We start from the raw sequence: 26,457 nt of genomic DNA on the forward strand, positions 1-26,457 counted from the left end.
TGGGTATTGTTTGACAAAACAAGATTGCGTTTTGCTGCTTGTTTACATTTTGGAATTGCAGCCTCTTCAATTGTTGGTCTTGATTTCTCCGTGTGGTAAAAAATTTCAAACGTCGAAAGCAAACCCCGTGGGATGATGAACTCGTGAGCGCGCCTCAACCCAGTTATACCAGTTTTATTTCATTTTTTATACCACCTCGTTTTCAAAACATGCATGGCGCTGTTGACATGCGTTTGACGTTTCTCGCTTGCGAGTAATCTTATTCGGAGCCCACAGAACACGCTGTTTTCGGGAAGGATTTCGTACCGTATTTTTTCGAATTTAAAGCTAAATTTTTCGGCCAAAAAGTGATTCCAAACCGTGCAACATGTCCACCTCGTGTGCGCGTCAGTATTCCCGCGACGGCAAATATTTCGCCTTCATCAACGGCCAGGGAAAGCTGGTGGTGTACGAAGTCGAAACGAGCAACGTGAGCCAAATCTACACCCCGAATCTGCACCTGAATGTTCCCTGTACGTGTTTTGCCTGGGTTGAGATCGGTGCCCAGGGCAGTTCCAAGAAGAAAAAGAAACGGAGCAGTGACGCAGGAGCGGGTGAACGGCAAACCTGTATGATTTTCGGAACCAGCAAGGGGAAAGTGGCATTGTATGGGCTGGCTTCGACCAACATCGAGAAGAATTTCATTGGCGCCGGGCATTCCGGACCGATAACGGCCATTTGCGTGGAGGGCGAATGCTTGTACACTGCCGGAACCGACGGGAAAGTCATCGAGTGGAGTTTAAAGGATTGCGAGCAGCGGAAGGTTCACAATCTGGGAGTGGAGAAGTTGAGCTGCTTGGCGGTTATCGAGCAAGGATCGACCGTTTTGTCCGGGTCCAAACAATTAAAGCTGTGGGACTTGGAAAACGGAAAATCGATCAAGACTTTGGTAGGCCACACTTCGAACACGGTCCTAGCGAGGAAGATAGTCAGCCAGGATGGGCGGGTTTTTGTACTGACCGGATCGGTAAACGATCGGAACGTTTCGCTGTGGTCTGCCGAAGGAGACGAAAGAACTGCCGTTGGGTTGTTCACTTTGGATGATGCTCCGGAGTATTTGTCTACCCGAGTGGTGGGCGGAAAGTTGCATCTGGTTGCCGTTTCGAGATCCGGTGTGGCACATTATTTCATCAAAAGCTTGGATAAGTGAGTATCTTATTTAAATTTCGGCTTTCTTGTCAAGGGGATAAGCCACAATAAAGATAAATAATAATATATTAATTTACTATACAACGCCTATTTCGTTTCAGAATCAACATTAACAAACCAATCAAAGCAAATTACACCTACGAAGTGGCCTTGGATACAGCAGGTTCCGGCTCGAAAGCCGTCGATCGGTTGCCAATTTTTACCGCCAGTGTAGACTTCTCCGCAAACCAGGAACAGATTTTGATCGGCTACGGGTCGGATCTGAGTCTCAAGTTCGAGCAAATCGCCATCGATAAGGAGCTCAAGCACAATGTCATCATCCGCGAACAGGCCAAAGGACTGCTCCACAAGGATAAGACCGAAAAGGACCTCAAATCGAAAACGCCTTCCGTCGATAAATCCATTGCGGAGTTCCTGAATCCGGTTAACGCCAGCAAAAAATCGCTGAAAACGGTCGAAATCCCCATGGAGGCACGGCTGGAGAATCTGGCCCTGACGGCGGATGGCGATTCCAAGTCGAAATCTAGCCAGAAAAATATGGTGCACCTTCTGGTGCAGGGACTCCACAGTAAGGATGCCGAAATTCTGCGCAGCGTTTTCAGTAAAAACGACCCGGAGCTGATCCAGCGAACGGCAGAACGAGTGCCGGCCCAGTATGTGAGCATCCTGCTGAGCGAGCTGTCCAGTCTGATGCAGAAGAAAACCGTTCAGTGAGTATCTTCAGACTCAGGGCAATTGTAGTAGGTCTCTTTGTAAAGCCTTGGTAACTATTTAAATGCTAGTCTCTATGTTTAATTTCGAATTCGGTTCGTTCCACCAAAAAATCCTCCAAATATTTATTTAGAAATCTCCAGCGAAACGTCTGGAATTCCTTAACATCCACCTTAGAGAATTCTGTAGGATTGCTTTAAAAGTTCTTCCAAAGATATATTAAGGAATTTCTCCTGTGAATTTTCTGGTAATTTCCGCAGTGATTTCTTTGGGGATTCCTCCAAGGATTCCACAATAAACAGTTCCATGACTTTTTCCAGTTTTTTTAATCCTTCCAGGGATTGAACCTGAAGACATTCAGAGAAATGCTTTGTATAATCCTCTTCGTTATGGGATCCTTGGAGATCATCTTGGCTTAATCCTTAGGGAATTTTCCAGATGTTTTGTTTTAGAAGAACCTCTAGGGGATTTGTTTGAATTCCCTGTAAAATCACTGGAAAAATATTGTAGGAGTTTCTGAAAGAATTTCTAGTGGAATCTCTATGAGAATTTCAGCTGAAATTCTTGACGCTTTTCCTGATGGAAATCATGGAGAATTATCTGAGTGAATTACAGTTGCAATCCATGGAGGAATCTCTGGTGGAATCCTTAGGGGAATCCCAGGAGGATTTTTAGTTGGAATTCTTAGAGGATTTTTACGAAGATTTTTTTTAGGATAATCAAATCCCTTCGCGAAATTTCTGTTAAAATCCCAAGAGGAATTCCTGATAACCCTTGTAGATATTTATTCCTTAGAGAATTTCGGGAGGCATCCCTTGATTAATTCCCTAGAAAAACCCCTGGAAGGAAATTCTGGTAGAAACCGTAGTAAATAGCCTGCTAGAACGTCGAAAAACCCTAGAGGAATTCCTGAAGGAACATTTAGAAGAATTCCTGATAGAATCCCTACCAAAACTTCTGAAGGAACCCCACAAGGTGTTCATGATGGTGCCCCATGAGGATTTTATAATGAAATCTTAGAAGTATTTCAAAAGGAATCCATGGAAGAACTTCTGATGGAATCCCTGCAGAAACTCCTAATGTTAGCTATTGAAAAACTCTTGATGAAATCCCTAGAGAAACTTCTGATGGAATCCTTGGAAGAACCTCTGATGTAATTCCTGGAGAAATTTCTGATGGAATCCCTAGGAAACTATTGGTAGAATTCCTGTAGGAATTACAGAAAGCTCCGGTGGAACTCCTGGTGGAATCCTTAGAGCAACTTCTGATGGAATCCTTGGAGGAAATCCTTAAGATATTCTTTAAGGAACTCCTGATGAAATCATTGGAGGAACTCGTGATGAATTCCCTAGAAGATCTTCTGATGTAATCCCTGGAGGAATCCCAGATAAATTTCTGATGGGACTCCTGATAGAATTCTTAGAGGAACTCCTTATGGTATCTGTAGAAGAAATCATGATGAAATTCCTCGAGGAACTCCCCAAATAATCTCCTGGTGAAATCCCAGAACGAATTCTTGATGGAATCCCTGAAGGAATTCCTAATGGAATCCCTAGAAGAACATCTGATGAATTCCCTAGAGGAACTTCCGATGGAATCCATACAGGAATCCTGATGCAACTCCTGATGGAACCCTTCGTGGAGCGCACATTTGCTAGATCACCATCTCATCGACGCTATGTAAATTCACGCATTTTGACTTAACACCCATCTGAATCCGCCGAATCCGCAGTTCATGGGACGTCGAAGCTTCAATTTGTTGTTGTTGTTGTTGTTGTTGGAGTTTCGTTTTCCGTTTGGCCCGAGGGACTATGCCTCATAAACGCCAGTTGCTGTTACGGTTAGACGTTACCGTCTAAACCTTCAGTCTTGACATTCGAATAAATTTCAGTATATTTTCCAACTCGTCGATTTTCACTCCTTCTTTGTCACGTACTAGATCTTGTAGGCGTCTGTGGTTTTCCCAATCGAAGTGATTTCGGATGTGGGTGTATTTTATGCAGTGCAGTAACATATGTTCCGTCGTGTTGATTACATTGCAAAGTTCACATTCTTCCGAATGAGCCAGTTGCATTTTAGCTAACCAGAATTGTGAATAATCGTGCCCGGCTAGTATTCTGTTCAGAGTTCGGACCTCCTCCCCATTGAATTTGGTGGCCCAGTACCACGGCTTTTCCGGGAAGCTGGGAAACAGTTCGTGGAACTTCTTCCCTTTATTTTGAAACATTACGATACCGTTGTACCATTCATCCGTTGTTTCTGCAAGCTGTTTCTTGTATCGTAATACTACGTCGTTCCAGAGGAGCTTGTTGACGATAACTGCATTGTTATTTACTCCTGCTTTGGCCAAAGCATCCGCTGCTTCGTTGCCGTCCAGTCCTACATGCCCAGGAATCCATTGGAGCACGGTGCCTGTAGATTGTAATTCCTTACAAATTTCTCCAGTCAGACTGTCCCATGTTTTGGATTCCTGGTGGTTCTCCAAAAGATAACATGCTGATTGGGAGTCGGTGAGTATTACTGTGTTCTCCTTGGTTAATTTTGCGATTTCTTCCAGACCGATCCGTATGGCTAAGAGTTCCGCCGTCATGATGCTGGAATGGTGTTCCATTTTGAGACTGATGGCTATGTTGTTTTCGGATTCGTAGACCCCGATTCCGCAGGCGTCCGCTGTTCTTGAGGCATCTGTATATACCCTTCTCCATAGAGGATATTCCTTGTTCAGGTATTCCAGAGTTATTTGTCGCATTGTAGATTGAGCCATTTTTGTTTTGTTGATTGGCATGCCTTCAATTTGGTGCCGGATTGTGATGTCGAACGATTTCTCAGGCGATATTTGCTCATAGACATTGCTGATCTCCTCTGCGTTGTCCCTGTATACTTTTTCCATAAAAGTATACCTCTTGTTGTTGTCTGGATCGACATTCTCCAGTCCTTTCAATTGGCGATAAACAGCGTCTTGTTTTCTGAAGTGCAGTGTTATCCTTTTCTTCGTCCAGTATGTTCGCTGCAGTTCTAGTGGCTCTTCGTTTGCCAGGGCAGCTAGGGTGTTGATCGGGGTTGTTTTTGAGCACCCTGTAGCTATTCGTTGGCATTGTCGGTGTGTTACGTCAAGGTCGTTCCGGTAAGTTTTTGATGTGCTGCCGTAGATTGAACTTCCATACCTTAGGAAGCTATCGTATAGTGCTTTATGGAATAGTACCATCACTTCTGGAGTGGCGCCCTTTTTTATGCTACCGATGATTTTCAGCATATTTTGCCGGTCCTTAATTTTGTGTTTGAGCTCCCTTACGTGCGTGCCATAGTTCAGATTGCTGTCTACGTAGATTCCTAGATGTTTGTAATACCTGACAAACTCTATTGGTACGTTTTTGATTTTGAGATCTAGCGTAGTCTCCCTTAGTTGAAAAACAATAGCTTTCGTCTTACTTTCGTTGATTTGTAATCTTAAGCGGTCGCTGCATTCCACAAAACTATTTATGGCTTGTTGAGCCCTCACCCTGACCTCTTCAAGGTTTTTTCCGCTAATAATCTTTACGAAATCGTCTGCATATTGTACAGTTACGACATTTCCTTCGTTTGGTTCAGTTTCGTGTAACTCTGTGGTGTAAAGGTTGAATAGGGTGGGCGATAAAACGTCCCCCTGCGGTAGTCCTCTTGAGATTATAGTTGATACTAGCCCCTGCTCTGTACGCATTACCAACTTTCGATTTTTCAGGAAGTTCTCGACCCATATTTTGATTTCTTCTGCAAACTGCATTCTGGTCAGGATATCAACAAGGATGTCTACGTCCACAGTGTTGAATGCGTTCGAGAAGTCGAAGAATACAGCTATGCTTATCATGTTGTTCCTTTTGGCAGCCATTATGTGATTAGTCACGAACTCCAGGCAATCCTCGGTTGATTTTCCTGGCCTGAACCCAAACGACAACTCCGGCAGGAGCTGTCTCTCCTTTTCATGTTGTTGTATGCGAAGAAGTACTGCGGTGTTGGCTGATTTAACGATCGTTGATAGACATGCAATCGGTCTGTATGATGATACCTCTGCTGAATCACGGCCGGGTTTTTTGATAGGAACTATTTTGATCTCTTTTAGCCTTTCTGGGATGTTGCCCGCGGAAAAGTAAGCGTTTATTTCCTGGACGATTTTTTGTTTTGTTTGCGTGTTTAGGTTCCTCAGAATTTCATATGTCAGGCGGTCGGTTCCAGGCGCAGAGTTGGCCTTCTTTTTCTGAATGATGTTGTTCCATTGTTCCAGGTTGAGCAGCTCTTCTGCAGGTGGCGCGTTTGTTGGTCTCTCTTGGTGTGTTGTTGGTTGTGTTGGCCCGAAGTGTCCCTCTAGGAACTCCGCTGCTTTCTCCCTCGCTGTAAGTATGATGTTATTCTTGTCCTTCTTGTCGTGATTGTAACGCAATCTCCTCACTAGACCCCAGTTTGCCTTCGTGTCCCTAGGATCAATATATTTTGTGATGGAGGCAAGATTTTCCTTCATGAGTTGTTTTTTCTTGCGTAGAAAGATCGCTTTGGCCTTTTGTAACTTCAGGAGATTCTCTTCGTTGGAAAGTCTGTTGAAACTTCGACGGCACTCTTCCTTTTCCTTGTAAAGCTGGGAGAGTTCATCGCTCCAGTAGTATTTTGGGACGAAATCGCTAAATCCGCTATTCCTGTTGATAGTGTCGGTGACTATACGTTCCAGATCCGTGATTGACTCCAGTTGCTCTGCGCTGATGTGCGATACCTCCTGGTTAATCTTTTTGCGGTTGTATATTGGCCGTTGCTTTTTGGATTGCGTCTTTGTTAGCTCAATAGCTATAATTAGATGGCCTGAGCCTCCAAATGTGGAATCCTTCACATTCCAGACCAGCTCGTTGAACAGATCCGGTGTGCATAGAGTTAGATCGATTGCGCTGGGGGTACCTCTTAAGGACGTAGGCCTGTACGTCTTTTCGCCATTGTTTAAGATCAGCAGTTCGGTACGTGTTATGGCCTCCAGTATAAGTTTACCTTTGCTATTCGTCGATACACAACCCCAAGCCTCATTGTGGGCATTAAAATCTCCTCCTATCAGCAAGTTCTTAAGTGCCTGTGTTTCAGCTAACAGTTTTTCTACACCTAACATCAGTTCTGATACTGTTATTCTAGGGTTTATATAGACCGAGACTATATTTAGGTTTTTACTAGGAATGTTAATGCCGATAACCTCGAACATTTCGCTAGTGGTCAATTCTAGTGGTATATAATTGTAGACCTCGCGAAGGTATATACCGACACCTCCGCCTGTTCCTAGGCCTGTTACTACCGATCGTGATTTGAGAATTTTATGATAACCTGTTATATTTGTTGAAGCTATAGTATTTTCGTTAGTCCATATCTCTGATAATAAAGCTACATCTACTATCTTCGCATGTAACTCATGCGCTAGTTCATTTTTATTCTTCGTTAGACTTTGGATGTTACTCTGCAATATCTTGAATGTCGCCATCTTCGATAGTGGCATCGGGTAAACCCTCGGTGGCACACCCCATGAGAACTGATAGTTGTCTGACTACTTCAAGAACGGTATAGTATCCGTTTTCGTCCTTAGCCTCAATGGCTTGGGAGAGTGTGTTGTAGGTTTTTCCAACTGTGGATTGCAGTTCTTCTTTTTGTCGCGCGATTTCCCTTATTTTGTCTTCCCATCGTTTCCTCAGCTCCAGATGTTTTTCCATCGTCATTACATTTGAGCTCTCTGGAGTTTTTTCCTGCGCCTTGCTTTCGTTGTCCGTCCTCCTCTTCTTGTTCGAGTATCTTACCGTTTCGAATCCATCTTCGGAGATTTCTTTCTCCTGGCTGTAACTAGTTTCTGGCTTTTTGCTCCTCGGATGCGAATGCTTCTTCACCGCTCCTAGATTCCTTCCCTTCTGTTCAGGTACTCCGTCGCGATTGTCTGTTGTTCTTGCTGGTGTCTGCTGTGTTGTATTTTTGCCGCCTTGGATGCTGGATTTTTTCAGTACGTTTGAAAAGCTTTCGTAGACCGACGGGAACTCATCTGCTGTCCCAAGCAGGGAGAATCCATTGCTCACGACTATCTTAAATTCATCTCGCGCTTCCTGGTAGGTTAAGTTCTTGCTGGCCATTAGTTTCTTGATGTCATTCTGCTTTTTGCGTTCCGGGCACTTCATGTCAAGTGATCTATGGTTGTTTTTGCAATGAACACACTTTGTTTGATTGGGGCACTCCTGGTCCTGCGGCAGTTCCTCATGTGACTCACCACAGTTTCCACAACGTTTTCGGCTCTTGCAGTTCCCGGCAATATGTCCGTAGCGCAGGCATGAGTTACACATGACTGCCTTCGTAACATATGGTTCCACCTTCGTTATGACCGAGTAAACTCTCACACGGCTTGGTAGCTTGTTGCTGCGGAATACTATTCCTAGCTTCTCGATTGGTACTCTCTTACCTGCTGCTGTCGTTCGCTGTAGTCGAAATACCTCCAAAATTTCTTTGTCCGTTTCGATATCCGGGATCAGCTCCTCTGGTTGCAGCTCTTCCGGTATTCCTGCTATTACTCCCTTGACCGTCACAAAGCTCTTCGGAATGAATGCTCTGAAGCGCTTCAGGATCAGATTTTGACACGTTGTTAGCCGATTTGCTTCTTTCCATTCACTGAACAACACCATCACTTTTGCTCTTCCAATCTTCTTGATGTCAATCCAGCAGTATGCGGCGCCGCCATCTTTTCGAATCCAACATGTTCTAAGCAACCTATGGATACTCAAATGCATTTCAATGCGGATACTCAAATGATCTTGGCTGCTGTCAAATCCATTAGGTGGGATTGGGGTTGCCATATACGTGTGTCAATCACTGATTTTGAGAGGCCATTTTGTTTCAGCAGTAGTCCCACTGTTACTTTGTTGATTCCACTGTTTCGCTCGTCATTTCCAGCTGGTTTTTCTTCCTGCATTTTCTCTACTACTACTTTGTATGGACCACTGTCGCACTGTTTGTAGTAGTACTTTTCGAACACTTTAGCGCCATTTTGATTATTGCTTCCTCCGCTTTGGCTGTGCTGCATATTTGCAACCCCGCCATTTTGTGCTAACCCCGGTGCCCCCGGAGGGGCACCGCCACCATCACTCATTTCTCTCCGCTGCCTTTTTATTTTTTTTTTATACTACTAATATGTTGAAATTACTATCACTTAGCTTATTGATTAATTATTGGGATTTGTTTTAGGGTTTTTGTAATAAAACTTTCGATTTTTTCTAAGCACTCTCTAAAACACTTCTGTTCTCGTGCACGATCACAACCGGAAGTGACCTTTGCGAAGGAGAGCCCACCAAATTTTTCGCTCGACTGGAAGCTTCAATTTGACATGCTGACGTCGCAGATCGTGCAACATCCCTACAGACGGTACGATCAGTTCGTCAAACAATTTGCTCCACCCACCGGTGGTTTGAGAAAAATCAAACTCGTTTAATTTTGGCAGACGGATTCGCCAACCGTCAAATCGGTTCCACAAACTGTCAGATTGGTTTGTCAGTGTCAGTGACAGTGATTTCTCTGAGAATCAGGAGTTCTTCTTGGCGTTACGTCCTCACTAGGACAGAGCCTGCTTCTCAGCTTAGAATGCAATGGGCATTTCCACAGTTTTTAACTGAGAGCTTTCCTTCCCATTACTGCATGTTTGTAACATTCGACAAAAGTAGGCATTGAGTAAATGGAATACAAAGTGTGCATTTTATAATCTCAATGTGACTGTTATGCGGTTATGTGACAAAACAACTTGGTATTACGGTTGTTAAGAAAATTTTCCAGTTTGCGGTAGCCGCAGAGTTCTACCACAGCTGTCAAAGTTCTACCGCAGACTTCGAAATCATTCCATCATTGAAGCAAAAATTCAATCATAGTATGCATGAAAGAGAAAACGCTATGAAAAATAGCAACAAACAACAATCATCAAGACGGTATCCAAGGTATCATCGGAGCCTACTGATGATTTATCAGTGCAAATCAGTGATGTGACAGCTGCGGTAGTTTTTCGTTGAACCGTAAAACGGAAAGTTTTCCCTAAAATTGCAATATTTTTTTCGAATTTTCTAGAACGATCTCACGGATTTCAGTAAGTTGATCGAAAGTATTTATCATTTGATGACTGTCCATGTTATTAAGGCGAAGTAGGCCGTCATTGAAATTTGTACGCGCCGTTGATGATTGTTGCTACAGTGAAACCTCCATGAGTCGATATTGAAGGGACCATCGACTCATGGAAATATCGAGTCATGGCACAGAAATTCTTTGGAAAGCTGCTTCTAGGGACCATCATAGTAACCATGAAATTATGTTTTTAGTATGGTTCCATGAGTCGATATCGAGTCATGGAACATCGACTCATGGAGGTATCACTGTAATTCATCTCACGATTTCGAATCAAAGAAAATCAGTTGGTTTTGCACTGACACGGCTGAAAAAGTATCAGCATACTTTATGCATGTTGGCGTGTATAGTGATACATTTTCAAGTCAATATAAACTATCAAGACTGAGTTTTATCACTTTGAAATGCAAGCTGGAAAGTCATCATTGATGCCAAATCGAATGACGGGCTACTTAGCCTTAACTCCAATTTGTCAAAAATGTCGAATGTTACTGTTTTGCAGTTATGGGCAGTTTCTTTGCCAAAGTTGCCCTTTTTAACATTCATATATCGTGTGGCAGGTACGATGATACTCTATGCTCAGGGAAGTCAAGGAAATTTCCATTACGAAAAGATCCTGGACCGACCGGAAATTTAATCTAGAAACCTTCAGCAAGGTTTTGCTTTGTAGCCGCGGACTCTGATCACTCGACTAAGGAAGGCCTCTAGAATCAGGAGTTATTCTAGGGAATTAAATATGATTTCATCCAGGCATTCCATCAGGAGAACTTCTATAGATTCAATCATAAATTTCACGAAGGTTTCATTCAGCAGTTCCTTCAGGGTTTTTATCAGGACTAGCTCTAAGGATTCCATCGGATGTTCCTCTCCGAATTCCATCGGAAGTTCCTCTAGGAATTCCATCAACAATTCTTCTGGGGGTTTCATGAGAATACCTCTAGCAATTCCATTAGAAGCGATTCCATCAGCAGTTCCTCCAGAGATTCCACCTGGAATTCCTTCCAAAGATTCTATCAGGGGTTTCTCTAGAGATTTCATCACTATGAATTTCATCCGAATGATTCTCTCAGGAGCTCCTTCAACAATATATTTAATATTTCCTCCAAGGATTTCATCAGGAGTTCCTCCAGGGATGCCATAAAGAGTTTCTTCTGAGATTTCACCCGAAATTCCTCAAGAGATTCTATCAGGAGAGAAGTACCTTTAGGGCTACCATTAGAGTTCTTCTGAGGATGTCATCAGAAGTTCCTCCAGAAATTCCACCAAGAGTTCCTTCAGAGATTCCAGCTAACACTTCTTCCGAGATTCTATTAGGACTTCCTCCAGAGTTTATATCAGGAGGTCACCTAAGAATTTCATCAGGATCTTCTAGGGATATCATAAGGAATTTCTCTAGGCGTTCTATCAGGAGTTCCTTCAGGAATTGCTCCAGGGATTTCATCAGGAGTTCCTATAGTGATTCCATAGGGAATTCTTCAAGGGATTTCATCAAGAGTTCCTCCGAAGAATTCATCAGGAGTTCCTGCAAGAATATCTTTAGGAATTCCTACAAGGGTTTCATCAGGAGTTCCTCCGGATTCCGTCAGAAATTCCTTCAGGAATCATCATTAAATTCTTCAGAAATTTTAACAGGAGTTCCCTTAGAGATTCCATCAGGAGTTCCTCTAGAGATTGTATGAGAAGTTTCTTCAGAGATTTCACCTGGATCCTCGAGGGATTGCATCAGAACTTTCTTCTGGGGATAACATCAGGATCTCTTCTGGGAATTACATCAGGAGTTCTTCTGGGGATTTCAAGAACAGTTCCTTCAGGGGTTTCATAAGCATTTTCTTTAGACATTCCACCTGGAATTCCTTCTGGGATTCTATCAAGAGTTTCTATAGGGATTCCATCAGGAGTTCCTCTGAGTATTTCAATAGGAGTTCCCAAGGATTTTCATCAGGAGTTCTTCTAAGGATTTTATCAGGAGTTCCAATAGGGATTCAATTAGGAATTCCTATAGAGCAAACCATAAGAAGTCGTTTTTGGCATTTTCTTACGAGTTCCCAAGGGATTCCATAAGGAGTTCTTCTAAGGACTTTATCAGGAGTTCCTCTAGGGTTTCCATTAGGAGTCCTTCAGAGATTCCACTTGGAATTTCTACAGGAATTCTATCAAGAGTTTCTCTAATGATTCTATCAGAAATTACTTCAGGGATTACATCACAAGTTTTTCCAAGCATTCTATCTGAAGGAGTTCTTCAATAGATTTCATTGGGAATTTCTGCAGGGATTCCATCGGAAGTTCTTTCATGGATTCCATTAGGAAAACTTCTAAGACCTTATTATAAATCCTCCTGCGATTCCATCAGAAGTTCTGTCAGGGATTCTATCAGGAATTCTTCTAAAGTTTCCTTCAGGAATCCCTCTAGGGTTATTCTGGGTTAATTTATTATAAATTCTTTTCGGAATAGTACCCGAACTTCTAGAGATTCATCCAAGAACTCTTCAAGGTAGTCCTCCTGGAATTCCTTAAGGTATTCCTCCCGGAATTAGTCAAGGGATACCTCCCGAAATTCCTTAAGGAATCAATCCTCAAGGAAATCCTCCAGCAAAATCTCCAACGATTCTCGAAGATTATCGGGATTTCCTCCAGGGATGTAATCAGAAATTTCTTATAAGTACCATTACTGGCATTACTCAAGAGATTCCTTCCGGAATTTCTCAAAGGATTCCTCGCGGAATTCATCATGGGGCTCCTCCCAGATTTCCTTGAGGAATCAATCCCGGAAATCCTCAAGGGATCCCTCCGGATTTTTCAAGGAATTTCTCGTGGAATAACTCCAGGGATTATTGGGGGTTTTCAGGAACCCTCCAGCGATATTACCAGAAATTTATTATAATAGTTTTACCTGTAATTTGGTAATCTACCAGTATATCATCCAGTGACTCTATCAGGAATTCCTCCTGGGATTTAAAACAGGAATTCCTTCGGGGATTCCTCTGGGAGGTTCCTTCGTGGATGCCACCAAGATGAACTCCGATTTTCCAATAACGAATTTCCTATGCGATTTGATCACAATTTTCTATAAAGATTCCACTAGTAATTCCTTCAGATACTTCAACAGTATTTTACCTAATTATATCACCTGTAATTTTTCGCGAGAGAAGTTTTTTAAGGAATTTCACAAGGAGTTCTTCTAGAATTACCACCAGAAAAATCTACCAGAGTTTCGCCAGAAATTCAACCATAAAATACTTCAAAGGTGTTACTAGGATTGTGCTTCAGGATTATCATAAATTCCTCCAGGGAGTTAACTGATATTTACTCAGAATTTCAAACAACACATTTCTCTAAATACCTCAGGATGAATCCCTAAAGTAGATCTAAGAGATTTTTTTTTCATTTCTGAAAAAAAAATCCATGGAGATATATTTTTAGAAATTCTTGAAGGTATCACCAAAGAAATCAATAGATTGATTCCTGGAGAGATTGCTTAGTATATTTCTGGAAGAACTTTTAAAGCAATCCCTGAAGGAGTTTCTGAAAGATTCTTCAAGGTAATTCCTGGTAGATTCCTTGGAAAAAAATCCTTCAAGAAATACTGGATGGAATTGATGGATACATTCCTTTAGGAATCCTCGGAGAAATTTATATTAGATTATTGAAGTAATTCCTGCAGAAATCCCAGGAGGAATGCTTCGTAGGGTCCCTTCAGAGATACAAGGAAGAATCTTTGGAGGAAACATGGTGAAGTTTATAAAAGAATTTATTGAAGATTCTCTAGAGGAATACCGAAGGATAACCTGGGGGATCCTCTCAAAAAATTACAAGTGGAATCTCTAAAAGAATTCCTGCTGATAAAGTTTTGTTGATTTTTTTTTTTGCAGTATTTCTCTTGAAATCATTGAAGGCTTTCTGATGGAATTCTTGGAGGAATTGTTGGTGGAATCTCTGGAGGAACTTGATTCCTTGGATAAATTGTGGGTAGTATCTGTATAGAAATGCTTGAAGTTTCTCTGGAGTAATTCTTAAATGAATCTTTGGAGGATTTTTTGATGGAATTCTTGAACGAAGCATTGGATGAACCACTGGAGAAATCCCTTGGGAAGTATTTGTATAGATCCCTGGAGAAATATGTTGAGAAATTGCTAGAAAGAATCGCTGAAGAAATTCCTGGTGGATTTTCTGATGTAACTCCTTGAGGAATTTGAGGAGGATGAGTCCTAGGAGCAAGCCCTTAAAAAAGTCTTGGTAAAATCCTTGGGGAAATTTATGGTGATATATATTTTTTTTTTGAGAAATCCTTTGAGAAGTATCTGAAAGAATTCGTGATGTGATTCCTGGGTAACGCGTGATGGAATCTTTGGAACTAACTTCTAGATAAATTTCTGAAGAAATTTTTGAAAAAAATGTTATAACAATCTAGAGGAATTCTAGGAGGCAGCCTTGGTATGCCTGAAAAATGTTCCCCGGAGGAATTTCTGGTTGAATCTGTTGATAAATTTCTAAAGGAATTATTTATAAAATTCGTGGTAGAATCCCAGGAAGAGCTTTTGGTGGAATCCTTATGGCTTATGGATTCCTGGAAAAACTTCAAAGCAGAATAACTAGAGGAAACGACTAAAAGATTCTGGATAGAATGTTTGAAAAAAAAAATCCCATGGCCATTCCCATATCAATGAATGCTCAGAATATTTCCCGAGAGAGACCCGTCATGATGTCTGAGTTTTGCCGAAATATTTCGTACGAATTATAACTGGAATTCCTCTTAAATATTTATTTCTTCCAGTACTTAAATGATGAAAGTTCTTCTCTACCTGCGATTATTGCCAGAAAAACGCGAAAAGATTCTCCCTCACAGCCAGCATTGCATTCGAAAAAATAACAATCACATGTTGACTAGACTCTCGGCAAGTCTAAAAACATGCGAAGATATATCGTGTTGCTGCAACCAACCTTGACAGTCGGTCAAACGGTTGTATCAACATAAGTCGGTTTGACTAACTTGGAGGCGGAGTCAAAGTTGGTCAAACCGTCTGAGCGTCTGTGGGGTGCATACAGATATCAAATGTCTGAAAGCGTCGCTATGAATTTTCATAGGAAATGCTTATCGAATTGCTTCATGCTTTTTTTTTCGGAATTTATGCATTTTACAACTCTCTCTGGATGAATTATTCTTGGTATTCGACGCTTCGATGCTTACTGATTTTAAAATGGCTTGCTCAATTTTCACCACCTAATTAAATTTCAATCTTGTCGCTCCCTTGCGACGCCTATACACCTATTCGTTTCCATCATTTACTTCTATAGACTCCCTTTACCTTTGAGTCGCATGACCGATATAGCCATAAAACAATAATAATTTAAAATAACGGCAGGAATTCTTCATAAAACGTGAAGGAAAATCCTCCCAGAGATTCCTCTAGAGTCTAGAAGTTTCTTTAGGATTTTCTGCATGCAATTATCCAAGAATCACTTAAATATCTCCGCCGGCGATGGTAAATTATAGATGAAGACACAATAAATAAATTACGCTATGGAATCCTCAAAGGATTCGTCCTGGAATTTCCTTCAGGGACTCTGCCAAGAATTTTCCATGGATTCATTTTAAAATCTTTCAAGAGATTCTTCCAAGAAATACTTGTATATCTTCTTTTTTTTCTGACGTCCCAACTGGGACATGCTTGCTTCTCCGGTTACTTAAATTGATAATTGAATTTCTACAATTTTTTTTGTAAAAGGTAAACCTTCAGAGATACCTCAAAGAACCTTCAGACAATTCTCAGTAAATACTTCCAGGGATTTCTCCGGGAATTCAAACAAGTATTTCTCCAAGAAATTGTTTAAGCATTCGTAATTTTTTCAGGAATTTTGCCTAGGATTCCTCCTAGATTCCCATCCCATCCAATGAAAATCCTTTAAGGATTGTTCAAGAATTTTCGAATGAAATTTCTCTAGTGATTCGTGAACTTTTTAGAGTTCTCCCGGTATTTTTTTCTCGATGATTTTTTGAATAATTTTGCTATTCATTCTTGTAGGAATTCTTACTAAGGCTCCTTCAGAACTATAATTCCTACAATAATTTCTCCATAGATCCTTTTCACATTTCAAATCCTACATAGCTTCCTGTAAAAACTGTGTTACAGTAGCTCTTGCAACTATTTATCGAGTAATTTCTTAAATGAAATCTATATGAAGCTTCAAAGTTTCATTTGAGGTTTCACACCACATTCAACAATTATTCCAGTAATTGCTCCGATCAATTGAATATTTTTTTCAATAATTCTTTGCAATTTATCCATAAAACGTTCAAAGACTTCTTCAAGAATCCACGAAATTAGTCAAGAGATCCTTGCAATATTTTTTCGGTGATTATCTACGCAAGTTTTATCAGACAGGGTTGTTTCGGAAATTACTCAGAAAAATGTCCTTGATAATTCCTTGGAGACATCCCTGGAAGAATCTCTGGAGTCGTTCCTGAAGATATTTCTGGTTGAAATTTTAACGAAGCCCTGAACAACAATTTTGCAGGAAACCTCAAGAAATAAGTGGAGACTTCTCTGGGGAAACTACTGGTTTAATTCTCAAATATGTTTTCTTCTTCTTGGTATTACGTCCCCGCCGGGACAGAGCGCATTCGTATATCGTGTGGCAGGTACGATAATACTCTATGTCCAGTGAAATCAAGGAAATTTCCATTACAAAACAGATCCTGGACCGACCAGGAATCGAACCCAGACACCTTCAGCATGGCTTTGCTTTCATGCAGTTCATTCTATCATTAGGGCTTTTGAAGTCTGTTTTTTTTTTGTTATTTTTTTTTTTTTTTTTTTAAGGCACTCCGTGCTCGTGGCCAATACTGTGCCGGAATCAGGTGATCTGTAGCTTCTTTACCGATACAGATCTATTTTTAACTTATTTATATTTACATCAACTTTCACTCTCTCCTACTCTTTTACTCTCACACCGAGCAGGTAGAAGAGAGCTCTGTTGTTAGTGAGGCTAGCTGCCTGCGAAGAGGGTCAGTTTGTCTCAGTCACCATCTGATACTGACGGAGGATGAATGTGCTCCCCAAAGCACGGTCCTCCGTGAGGCGTCTTCTGGTGGCTGGACGGGTTTTTTTGTGGAGGGGCTGGGAATCGAACCCATGACCTTCCGCTTATAAAGCGAAAGCGTAACCTCAAGGCTACAGACCCCCCTATTTTGAAGTCTGTTGATATTGACTGTTAAATAATTAACGAGCCCGGCCTTTGTAGCCACGGACTCTAACCACTCGGCTAAGGAAGGCTTGAAGATGCAGAAATCTTCGACGAAATCCTCTGATAAATAATGCATGAATCACTGGAATAATTTCTGGCAATTTTGGAGTTTCTTGTAAAATTTCTGAATAAAAAACGTTTGAAGAAATTCCAGAAAAAAAAAATCTTGGTGAATTTCAAGAGCGATTTCTGGGGCTATCTTTAAAAAGTTTCAGATTAAATTCTTGAGAGTATCTTGAATGCAATTCTTGGAGGAATTCCTTAGCAAGTCCGATATAGAATTACTAAACGAACTTCTGAAGAAGTCTTCGGAGTAAAATCTGTAGGAAACTAGGAAATTTTCCGAATTAATTTCTAATGAACTTTTTGGAGAAATTAATGAAAAAATCATACAATAATACGAACATTACTATTACTTGTAATTTTATAATGGATGCCCAAGATTTTTTTTTCAAAAATACATCCTTAGAGAAATGTTTGGTATGAGTTTGGAATTTCTGGAGAATTCTTGTGAAATCTCTTATCCTCTGGTTCCTTTTTGGTTTCTTTTTGTTTACTTGATTCCTGTTTGGTCCTTTTTTTTTCAGGCATGAGGTTTCTAAAAGTCATTTTTTTTATGACACTCAGTAATTACCAGCTGTTTTCAGGATTTGATTCTTTAAACACGTGTTATCATGTTCTATCTTTTACAGCGTTGCGACAGCCGTATGTTGGCTGAAAGCACTGATACACAGTCACGCCAGTCAGCTGATGGCCTTGGGATCGGAGAATCTGCTGTCCAACTTCGGAACCTGCCTGGGAATAATTGAATACCGAGTGGAACATGCCAACTCTCTTTCAAAGTAAGCTAATTATTTGATCAGTTTCGACGAGTATTGTTCTCACGTTTGACCGGTTTTCCAGATTGAGTGGACGCCTGGGACTGTTGGTCAGCCAGATCGATCGAACGGAACGGTTAGCCAAGAATCCCGATCAGCTAGCCAACGCGCAGGTGTTAATCCATCAAGAGGAAGACGATTCGGATGTGGATTCGGTGATTGGCAAGGACCAGGGTTCGTCCGAAGATGAGTACGACGGAATAATGGAGGACGATGTTTTGGAAGAGGAGGAAGACGATGACGACGAAGAAGACAATGCCCTGGCGGGAAGTTTTGTCCGGGTGAGAAATGGAGCTGCAAAGCAAGGTGACGGAAGCATGCTGAAACTGAAGGTCGACGAGGATTCGAGTGGTGACGATGACGAGGACGACGACGAAGAAATGGACGTTTCGGACTAGCTTTAGGAACTTAGTGATTAGTGTTTTGTTATGTACAAGAAAAAGTAATTGTATTTTGAGGTATAAATATACCACGAACATTACTGCAGGCGTAAAAGAAGCTAAATTTCATCTGCTGCAAAAAAAACAATCTGGTAATTAGCTAGTGCTTTATTCTTCGCCGCCACAAACCGTTCTCCTGTACGCTGTCGAAGATCGTCCTTAGCACCCGGCGTTCAAAAACCTCTCCAGCATAGTCCACGTTTCATGCCCGTAGAAGATCCACGTTTCATGCCCGTAGAAGAGCGTACATTTGATGCGGGGGTGAATCTTACAAGACCGCAGTTTCTTCTGGAGCCCATAGTAGGGGCGACTTCCGCAAATGATGCGACTTCGTATTTCATGACTATCGTTGTCAGCCGTCAGCAAGAAACCGAAGTAGACGAACTCGTCAACCAACTAGGCACCTACGTGAATTTCACGTAAGTGTGATAGGTAACTTCAGTAAAAATTACCGAGTCACTATTTGGTGGTTATGAATGGTTTAGTGATCTTTATCTTAGTCAGGTGAAGTGGAGGTAAAACGAATTTGAAATGATCTTCGTGATTTTTCACGTAGCAATGACGTTTGGATTTTTTTGAGTACGGATCTCGTGAAAATCATCAGGTATCAGGTATCAGAAGGCCGGCTCCAAAGGCACGTTCCCCACCAGTTGGGAGATTTGTGCCATCGCCATATTTGAGCCTATTTCATCATCTACCCGATGGGAGAGGAAAGGGAAGGGAAAGATGGGAGGAAATAGGAGTGGGGTCCCTTGAAGAGGGAAGATCGCATAAGCGAAATGAGAGCATGTAGCTCCATACCACAATGGGTTCGAACAGCGCCCTAAAAAGGGCACTGCAAAACGCATGAGCGTAAAGAGAGCCTATAGCTCATTACCACAGCGGTTTAAGAATAACAGGATGTCCTGAAGATTCAGGCTTCTGTATTCAGTTTCACTTAATAAGTGTTTACCAAGTAATTGGAATCGCATTTGCGCAAAAACTGGACAGTTACATATCAGGTGATACGAAGTTCCATAATCGGAGTCACAACTATCACACACAAATGAGTCAGCACGCTGAATATTTGCCATGTGATAGTTGAGTCGGCAGTGGCCTGTCAACGCTCTGACCAAGAGACTGCAATTCTGCTTTGACAGATTTGTTAAATACTTCGCCACCTTTGGAGATGGCTCAGTAATATACAATTTTGTTTGACGACACGACTCCAAACTATTCCAATATTGCTTGTGCTGAGTTGCCGCCCAAGAGTTTATCTGAAGCTTCACCCAGCACTTCGAAATTGGAATAGCCGGCTCAGGGCCAATGAAGTCATGCGATGCTCCATCGCGAGCTAGCTCATCAGCCAATTCATTTCCAGCGATGGAAGAATGGCCAGGTACCCATACAAGGTTGACAGAGTTGACTGAATTCAGTTCCTCAATTTGAGTTCGACATGCGATAACAAGCTTCGACCTTGAGTTGGCCGAAGCGAGAGCTTTTATAGCAGCCTGACTATCTGAACAGAAATATATGACTTTACCCATTACGCGCTGTTGAAGTGCTGATTGCACTCCACACATAAGAGCAAATATTTCCGCCTGAAAAACGGTGCAGTTTCTACCAAGTGAGTAAAACTGATTCAGCCTTAGCTCACGAGAATATACTCCTGCACCAGCTCTACCTTCAAGAAGGGAGCCATCAGTGTAACATACTATATTGTTTGATATACTTCTTTCCAAATAGCCAGACGTCCACTCTTCCCGTGAAGGGAATTGTGTGGTAAATGTCCTGTAAGGAAAGTTACAAGCAATTGTGAGATCACTTGGAGCAAGGACAATTTTGTCCCAATTCACCAAAAGTGGAAACAACGAAGTGTGTGTAGATCTACGATTCACTGGATTTTTCTCCAGTAGATCCAGTACCCATAAACGGTAAGAGCAAGAAAGTGCTTCTTGTTTAAGATATATGTGTAGTGGCGCAACGTCGAAAAGGGCCTCGAGCGCTGCTGTGGGAGTTGTAGAGAACGCACCAGACATCGCCATCAAGCACATCCTTTGGAGATGGCCCAATTTTGATTGGATTGTTCTCACTTCGCCCTTTTGCCACCACACAAGACATCCATATGCCAATATTGGTCGAACAACTGTTGTGTAAATCCATTTGATATATTTGGGTTTGAGGCCCCAAGTTTTACCAAAGGTTCGCCGGCATTGACCGAAGGCCATACAAGCTTTTTTGACTCTGAAATCAATGTGAGCTGTCCATAAAAGTTTGGAATCTAGAATGACTCCGACATACTTTACTTGATCAGTCACATTAATCTCAGTGCCAAAAAGACGTAAAGGTCGAATTCCATCGCGGTTTCGTCTTTCCGTAAAAAGAACAATAGATGTTTTATTCGGGTTAACCGAAAGGCCATATTGGCGACACCAACTCTCGACTACCTGAAGAGCACTTTGCATCAGGTCGAATAGGGTGCTTATGCACATACCAACTATCAGAGCTAGATAGTCGTCGGCAAATCCATAAGTTGGAAAACCGCAATTATTGAGTTGCCTCAATAGCGTATCTGCTACGAGATTCCACAAAAGTGGTGACAAGACTCCCCCTTGGGGGCATCCGCAAACACTCAATTTTCGAATCGCTGCTTGACGCAATGTCGAGAAGAGATGTCGGTTTTTGAGCATTTGATGAATCCAATTGGTAATCATTGTAGGTAGCCCATGGTTTCGTGCGGCTTCCAATATGGCATCGAAAGACACGTTATCAAAGGCACCCTCAATATCCAAGAAAACACCCAAGCACGATTGCTTCTGAGCGAATGCTTTCTCGATATCGTATACAACTTTGTGTAAAAGAGTCACAGTGGACTTTCCAGATTGGTAAGCATGTTGATTCACATGAAGAGGCATGTTTGCCAAATAAACATCACGGATGTGATGATCGATAATGCGTTCCAGACATTTCAGAAGAAAAGAGGTCAGACTGATTGGTCTAAAACTCTTCGCTTCCTCATACGACGCACGTCCTCCTTTTGGGATAAACTTTACAGTAATATCACGCCAGGATTTGGGAATGTACCCGGTAGCAAAACTGCTTACAAGTAGCTTTTTCAAAACATGTTTGATAGACTCAAATCCCTTTTGGAGCAGAACAGGATAAATCCCATCCGCTCCTGGAGATTTGAAAGGAGCAAAACTATTAAGTGCCCATTGAATCGATTCAGTAGTTACGATACTGCGAGCCGAGGCCAGAGACTCGTAACTACATGAAAAGACATTTGGTTCATCCGTAGATGCTATGTCCACACATCCGGGGAAGTGTGTATTGAATAAACATTCTAAAACTTCTTCATCGGAAGAAGTAAAGTCACCATTAGGTAAGCGAATTTCGTTCACTTGGAAATCCTTAGATTTTGCAAGAATTTTGTTCAACCGACTGACTTCACTCAAACTGGAAACATTTGTACAAAGGTTTTTCCAGCCGGATCGTTCAGCAGAACGAAGAGCCTTCTTGTAAGCCTTGCGAGCTGACTTGAACGACTCTGATCCTGCTGAACGGCGTCTGTTCCAACTCCTTCTACATTGTTTCCTGAGTCTAGTCAGATCGGAATTCCACCATGGGGTCCCTCTTGTAGTCTTTACAGACCGCAGAGGACATGCTTCTTCAAAAGCTTCCATAATGTAGGATGTTGTAGTATCAACGGCATCATCCAGATCACTTGGATTTTCAATGGACGGAGAATATCCATGAAATTTGGTCGCAACCAATTCAATGTAGAGTTCCCAGTTTGTTGACCGGGGATTCCTAAAACGCAAAGTCTGCGCAGTTACATTTGAATGTTCAAAGAAGATGTAGCGATGATCAGATAATGATTCCTCATCGGATACATGCCAATTCGTCAACTCGTGACTGATTCTATTTGAGCAGAGCGTTATGTCTAACACTTCTTCTCTATTAGAAACCATGAAGGTTGGGCGATTGCCTATGTTAAGTAATCCAAGGTCTGTACTACTTAAGTATTCCATCAGACTGGAGCCTCTCAAATTGATATCTGAGCTGCCCCAGATGATGTGATGAGCATTGGCATCACTGCCTACAATCAGCGGAAGGCCTTTTGTTACGCAGTGTACGACAACTCGTTTGAAGTCATCCGTTGGGGATGGTTCATCATGTGGTAAATATACCGAACAATAGACGTATTTCCTGTTGAGGTCACCAACAGAAACATCGATTGTGACAGCACATACATCTCTGGTAGTTAACTCAGAAATGAGTGTAGCAACGATTGCTTTATTAACGAGCATGCATGCGCGGGGCATGGAGCGCGAGTTAGCCATTTCAAGCTTGCTAAAAGTAGCAAAAACTGGGTCCACAAGGTTACCTAGATAGAAGTTCCCTCTACGAAAGTAGGGTTCTTGAACTAGCGCCACTTGGGCTGCACCATTTTGCATGAGTCTGCAAAGATTGATCGTTGCTGTTCTTTTATGCTGAAGATTGATCTGAGCTAACCTAACCGTAGCCACTACCCAAACTAGGCAGGATTAAGCTTTTTGCAATCTCAGCACGAAAAAGACCAGCAACGAAAAAACCAGATCGGTATCTATTTAAAGTCGCCAAAGGCGAAAGAGCACAGAATACACTGTGTAAAACGCATAATGCGAATCCATATAGGTGATAATTTAAATTAAATGTCAACATATTCATAATCCCACCCTTATTAAGCCTCAAGATAGACGTCCTTATTCTGCGCGGCGTGTGAGTCGAGACGACTCGCTCTCACCGCGAGTGACGTGAGACGACTAATGATAATCAAATGGGAGCGAGTCGACAATTGTCACCTCATTCGACTAGTGTCACCTCACACGCCGCGCAGAATAGGCACGAGAGACTGAAGAAGGGCAGCCGATTATCTCGGAGAAACACAAGGTCACCTGCACCATTGCTCCGGGTAGCACAGGAAGGACTCAATACTGTGGAGGGCGCCCTGGTACCCCACAGGCTCCGTTTGCGGTTAGGTTTTATTTAGACCCCCCTAACCATTCATTCCTAGGCACGGTACGCATCACACCATAAATTAGGGGTCACCTGTGAGGTGGACTTTTACCACCGGAACAGGCAGTCCGTAGTGTTAATTCTTAGCCAGTTGAAACAACCGCTACCGACACTACACGGCTATCTAGGCTGCTCGGGAAAAGGAGGTTGTGCCAAATATATATATATATATATATATATATATATATATATATATATATATATATATATATATATATAACTATTTATAATAAAATTTATAAAATACTGCGATCTCAAAATTGAATTTCAAAAGAGTATTGGGCAGAAAGATTTATAAAATATTTAATGAAATATTCAAAGGACCGTCCGCCCCCTAGAACCCATAGCGATTTCAGAGAGATTTAGGAATTATATAAGGTACCGTGGGGCAAGTGGGTAATGGATTTCGCATAGTTGGGATTCTTCAAATTCTAGTGACTTTAAATTAAAACAAATGAGGTAGTGTATATTTTTTAACTTGACTCCCACCAAATATAAGTAGTATGCTGAAATTGATTTTTATGTAAAATTGAAGAAAAAAGTACGGAAAAAGTTTTTGGAAAACATCTCCTTACTTTTCACTTGCCCTTTCACTTGTGAGTGGGGTAAGTGAAAAGTTTATCGTTTTGAACAATAAATCCAAAAATTTACAGTTATATTCACGATTTATATTACCTTTAACAAGAAAATTTTATTCTTGTTACTTGAATTTTCTTCTGTTTAGTTATGTTTGTTGAAATGATTTGACAACATTATAACTGCAACATTTCCAATGTTAGTTCTTACATCATGTTACAACAATTGCATTTCTGCTCTGTAGAATTTACACCGCTCGTTGTTTGTTTTTGAGAAATTCGGATATGACGTTGGATAACTCTTCGGGAGAAATCAAACGGAATCCTTCAATAAAGTATTTAGAAACTTTTTTTCGTGGATACACCTATAGCCTATTTTTTATGTTTTGAACTAGCTTCACAAAGACATTCCTTGAGATTTCCGTGCGTTCTCTTATATTGGAACTTTTCAATCAACGTCTTCCTTTTAATCGGCTGTCCGAAGTAAACATATTAATATCGTAATATTTGGCAACCTTTTTTTTAGAGAAGTTTCATGATTTGGCCACGACAATAGCTTTTAACGCTTTGAGTATAGTGTTTCTTGAATTATCAGCACGTTCTGTTGTTCTATGATAATTGCGAACCTTGTATACTTATAGCTACCTAAAGGGAAAACACAAATTCAATCTCTAATGATGAACTTTTCACTTGCCCCACGTGATTAGAAAATGGACGGTGTTTCAATTTAGTTATTTTTAGATCTATGTCGAATTAATTTTAAAACTTTTTTTATTGCAGTTTAAAACTGTCAGAGGGGACAACTTGGAAGTGGTACATAAAGTTATTTTCCGCAACTTATTTCCACTGAAAATATTAAAATAAAATTGCACGCCGGCAACTTGTTACAGAGTGCTTATTAACAGGTTAACAATCTTTCGCTCTATTATGCAATAATGGCTGAAAAATCTCAGAAATCTCTTACCTATCGTAATGTTCTTAATGGCCTGTACCATTAATGGTACCGAATCAAAGATTCAAAATGATGTTTTTGATGCAGAAATTTGCCCATCTGGCTCGAAGTTTTTGATACATCGGAGAGATCGAGATCTAGTGGCAGCTGCAATGCAAGGAGGAGGTGGCTGCGTGGCGTTGTCGAATGAAGACATGGTTTTGAAGAGAATGAAACATCTCGAAGTTCTGAGGACCAACGAGGATCTATGGATGAAAGTTGCACTTGGTGGTGACTATGAGCTCTTAATATGCGTCGTATACCTTAAGCCCAATACCTCACTTCAGGAACTACACGAATTTACTGATAACGTCACTGCCATAAAGAACCAACTAGATGATAAGACATATCTGCTGATTTTAGGCGACATAAACGCTCCACATATCCAATGGGTACATGAGAGCAACTGTTTGGTACCTGATATGTTCGTTATGAGCATCCCTAACGATGTGTCATTTGACGTTCGTCTATCGGACGAACGAGCGCGAGAGCCGAAGGGCTCGAACAAGAGAAAAAAAATAAATCAGACTTCAGTCTGTTCTGATACTCCACTTGAAGCAGAAGTTCTTTTAAAAACCCTCTCATCACGTCCGATCATCAATCCCTCTGTCCGGTACGGAAAACATATAAAAGTGTCGACGAGTAAATAGCTTTCGCGTGCAAAGTGAGGAAGAAAATACACATTTTTACCACCAAAGTGCTTCATTTCGCCGTGGGACGGGCACCGGTTACCGGATAAACGATTCAGCAGCCTCGTTTAGCAGCCAGAGAAGGACCAAGCCGTCGCAAAGGTTCGGAAGCTCACGGTGGAGTTTTTCGGGTGGCTTCCGATAGATTTCTCGGTTGGGTCAACGAAAGGGTTTTCGACGCTGTGAAATCGTAAGTAAGGTGACAAAATTGCAGGAAAATCATAAAAGTGTGAAAATATTACATTGATTCCACCATTTTGTGTAATAGCGTTACTCCGGACACAATTGCCGGTGAAAATCGAAAAGGCCTTTTCGTTTCTGTATGCGGTCGAGTATAATAGGGTGGTCCATAAAATAACCATTTTTTTTTCAGCTGCGTTTTACTTTTACGCCATTTCGTTATTTCGATAGACAATTAATAGAAGTTTTCTTTTCTTCAAATCTAGTAGAAACAGTTGAAAGACGATTGTCCTCGGTTAATTCAAAGGAATTCAGGCATCCGGTCTACCTTGTTCGACGAGCGCTCAGGTTGAGTTGCAGAGGTGAAGCAAAGGTTGTGCTACACGC

At 41.4% G+C, this 26,457-nt stretch overlaps 1 protein-coding gene across 1 annotated transcript; it reads left to right on the forward strand.

Annotated features, from left to right (window-relative positions):
- The first annotated feature begins 229 nt into the window (after window positions 1–229).
- Window positions 230–18,682, forward strand: LOC5579658 (WD repeat-containing protein 43). Its single transcript, XM_001648082.2, has 4 exons — window positions 230–1,185; window positions 1,290–1,898; window positions 17,973–18,122; window positions 18,184–18,682. Exons 1-4 carry the CDS (start codon window positions 368–370, stop codon window positions 18,554–18,556), a joined length of 1,950 nt encoding a protein of 649 aa, XP_001648132.1. The 5' UTR covers window positions 230–367; the 3' UTR covers window positions 18,557–18,682.
- Window positions 18,683–26,457: the final 7,775 nt, after the last annotated feature.

Source organism: Aedes aegypti, chromosome 3 (genome assembly GCF_002204515.2).
Source record: "Aedes aegypti strain LVP_AGWG chromosome 3, AaegL5.0 Primary Assembly, whole genome shotgun sequence".
Lineage (NCBI taxonomy): Eukaryota > Metazoa > Arthropoda > Insecta > Diptera > Culicidae > Aedes > Aedes aegypti.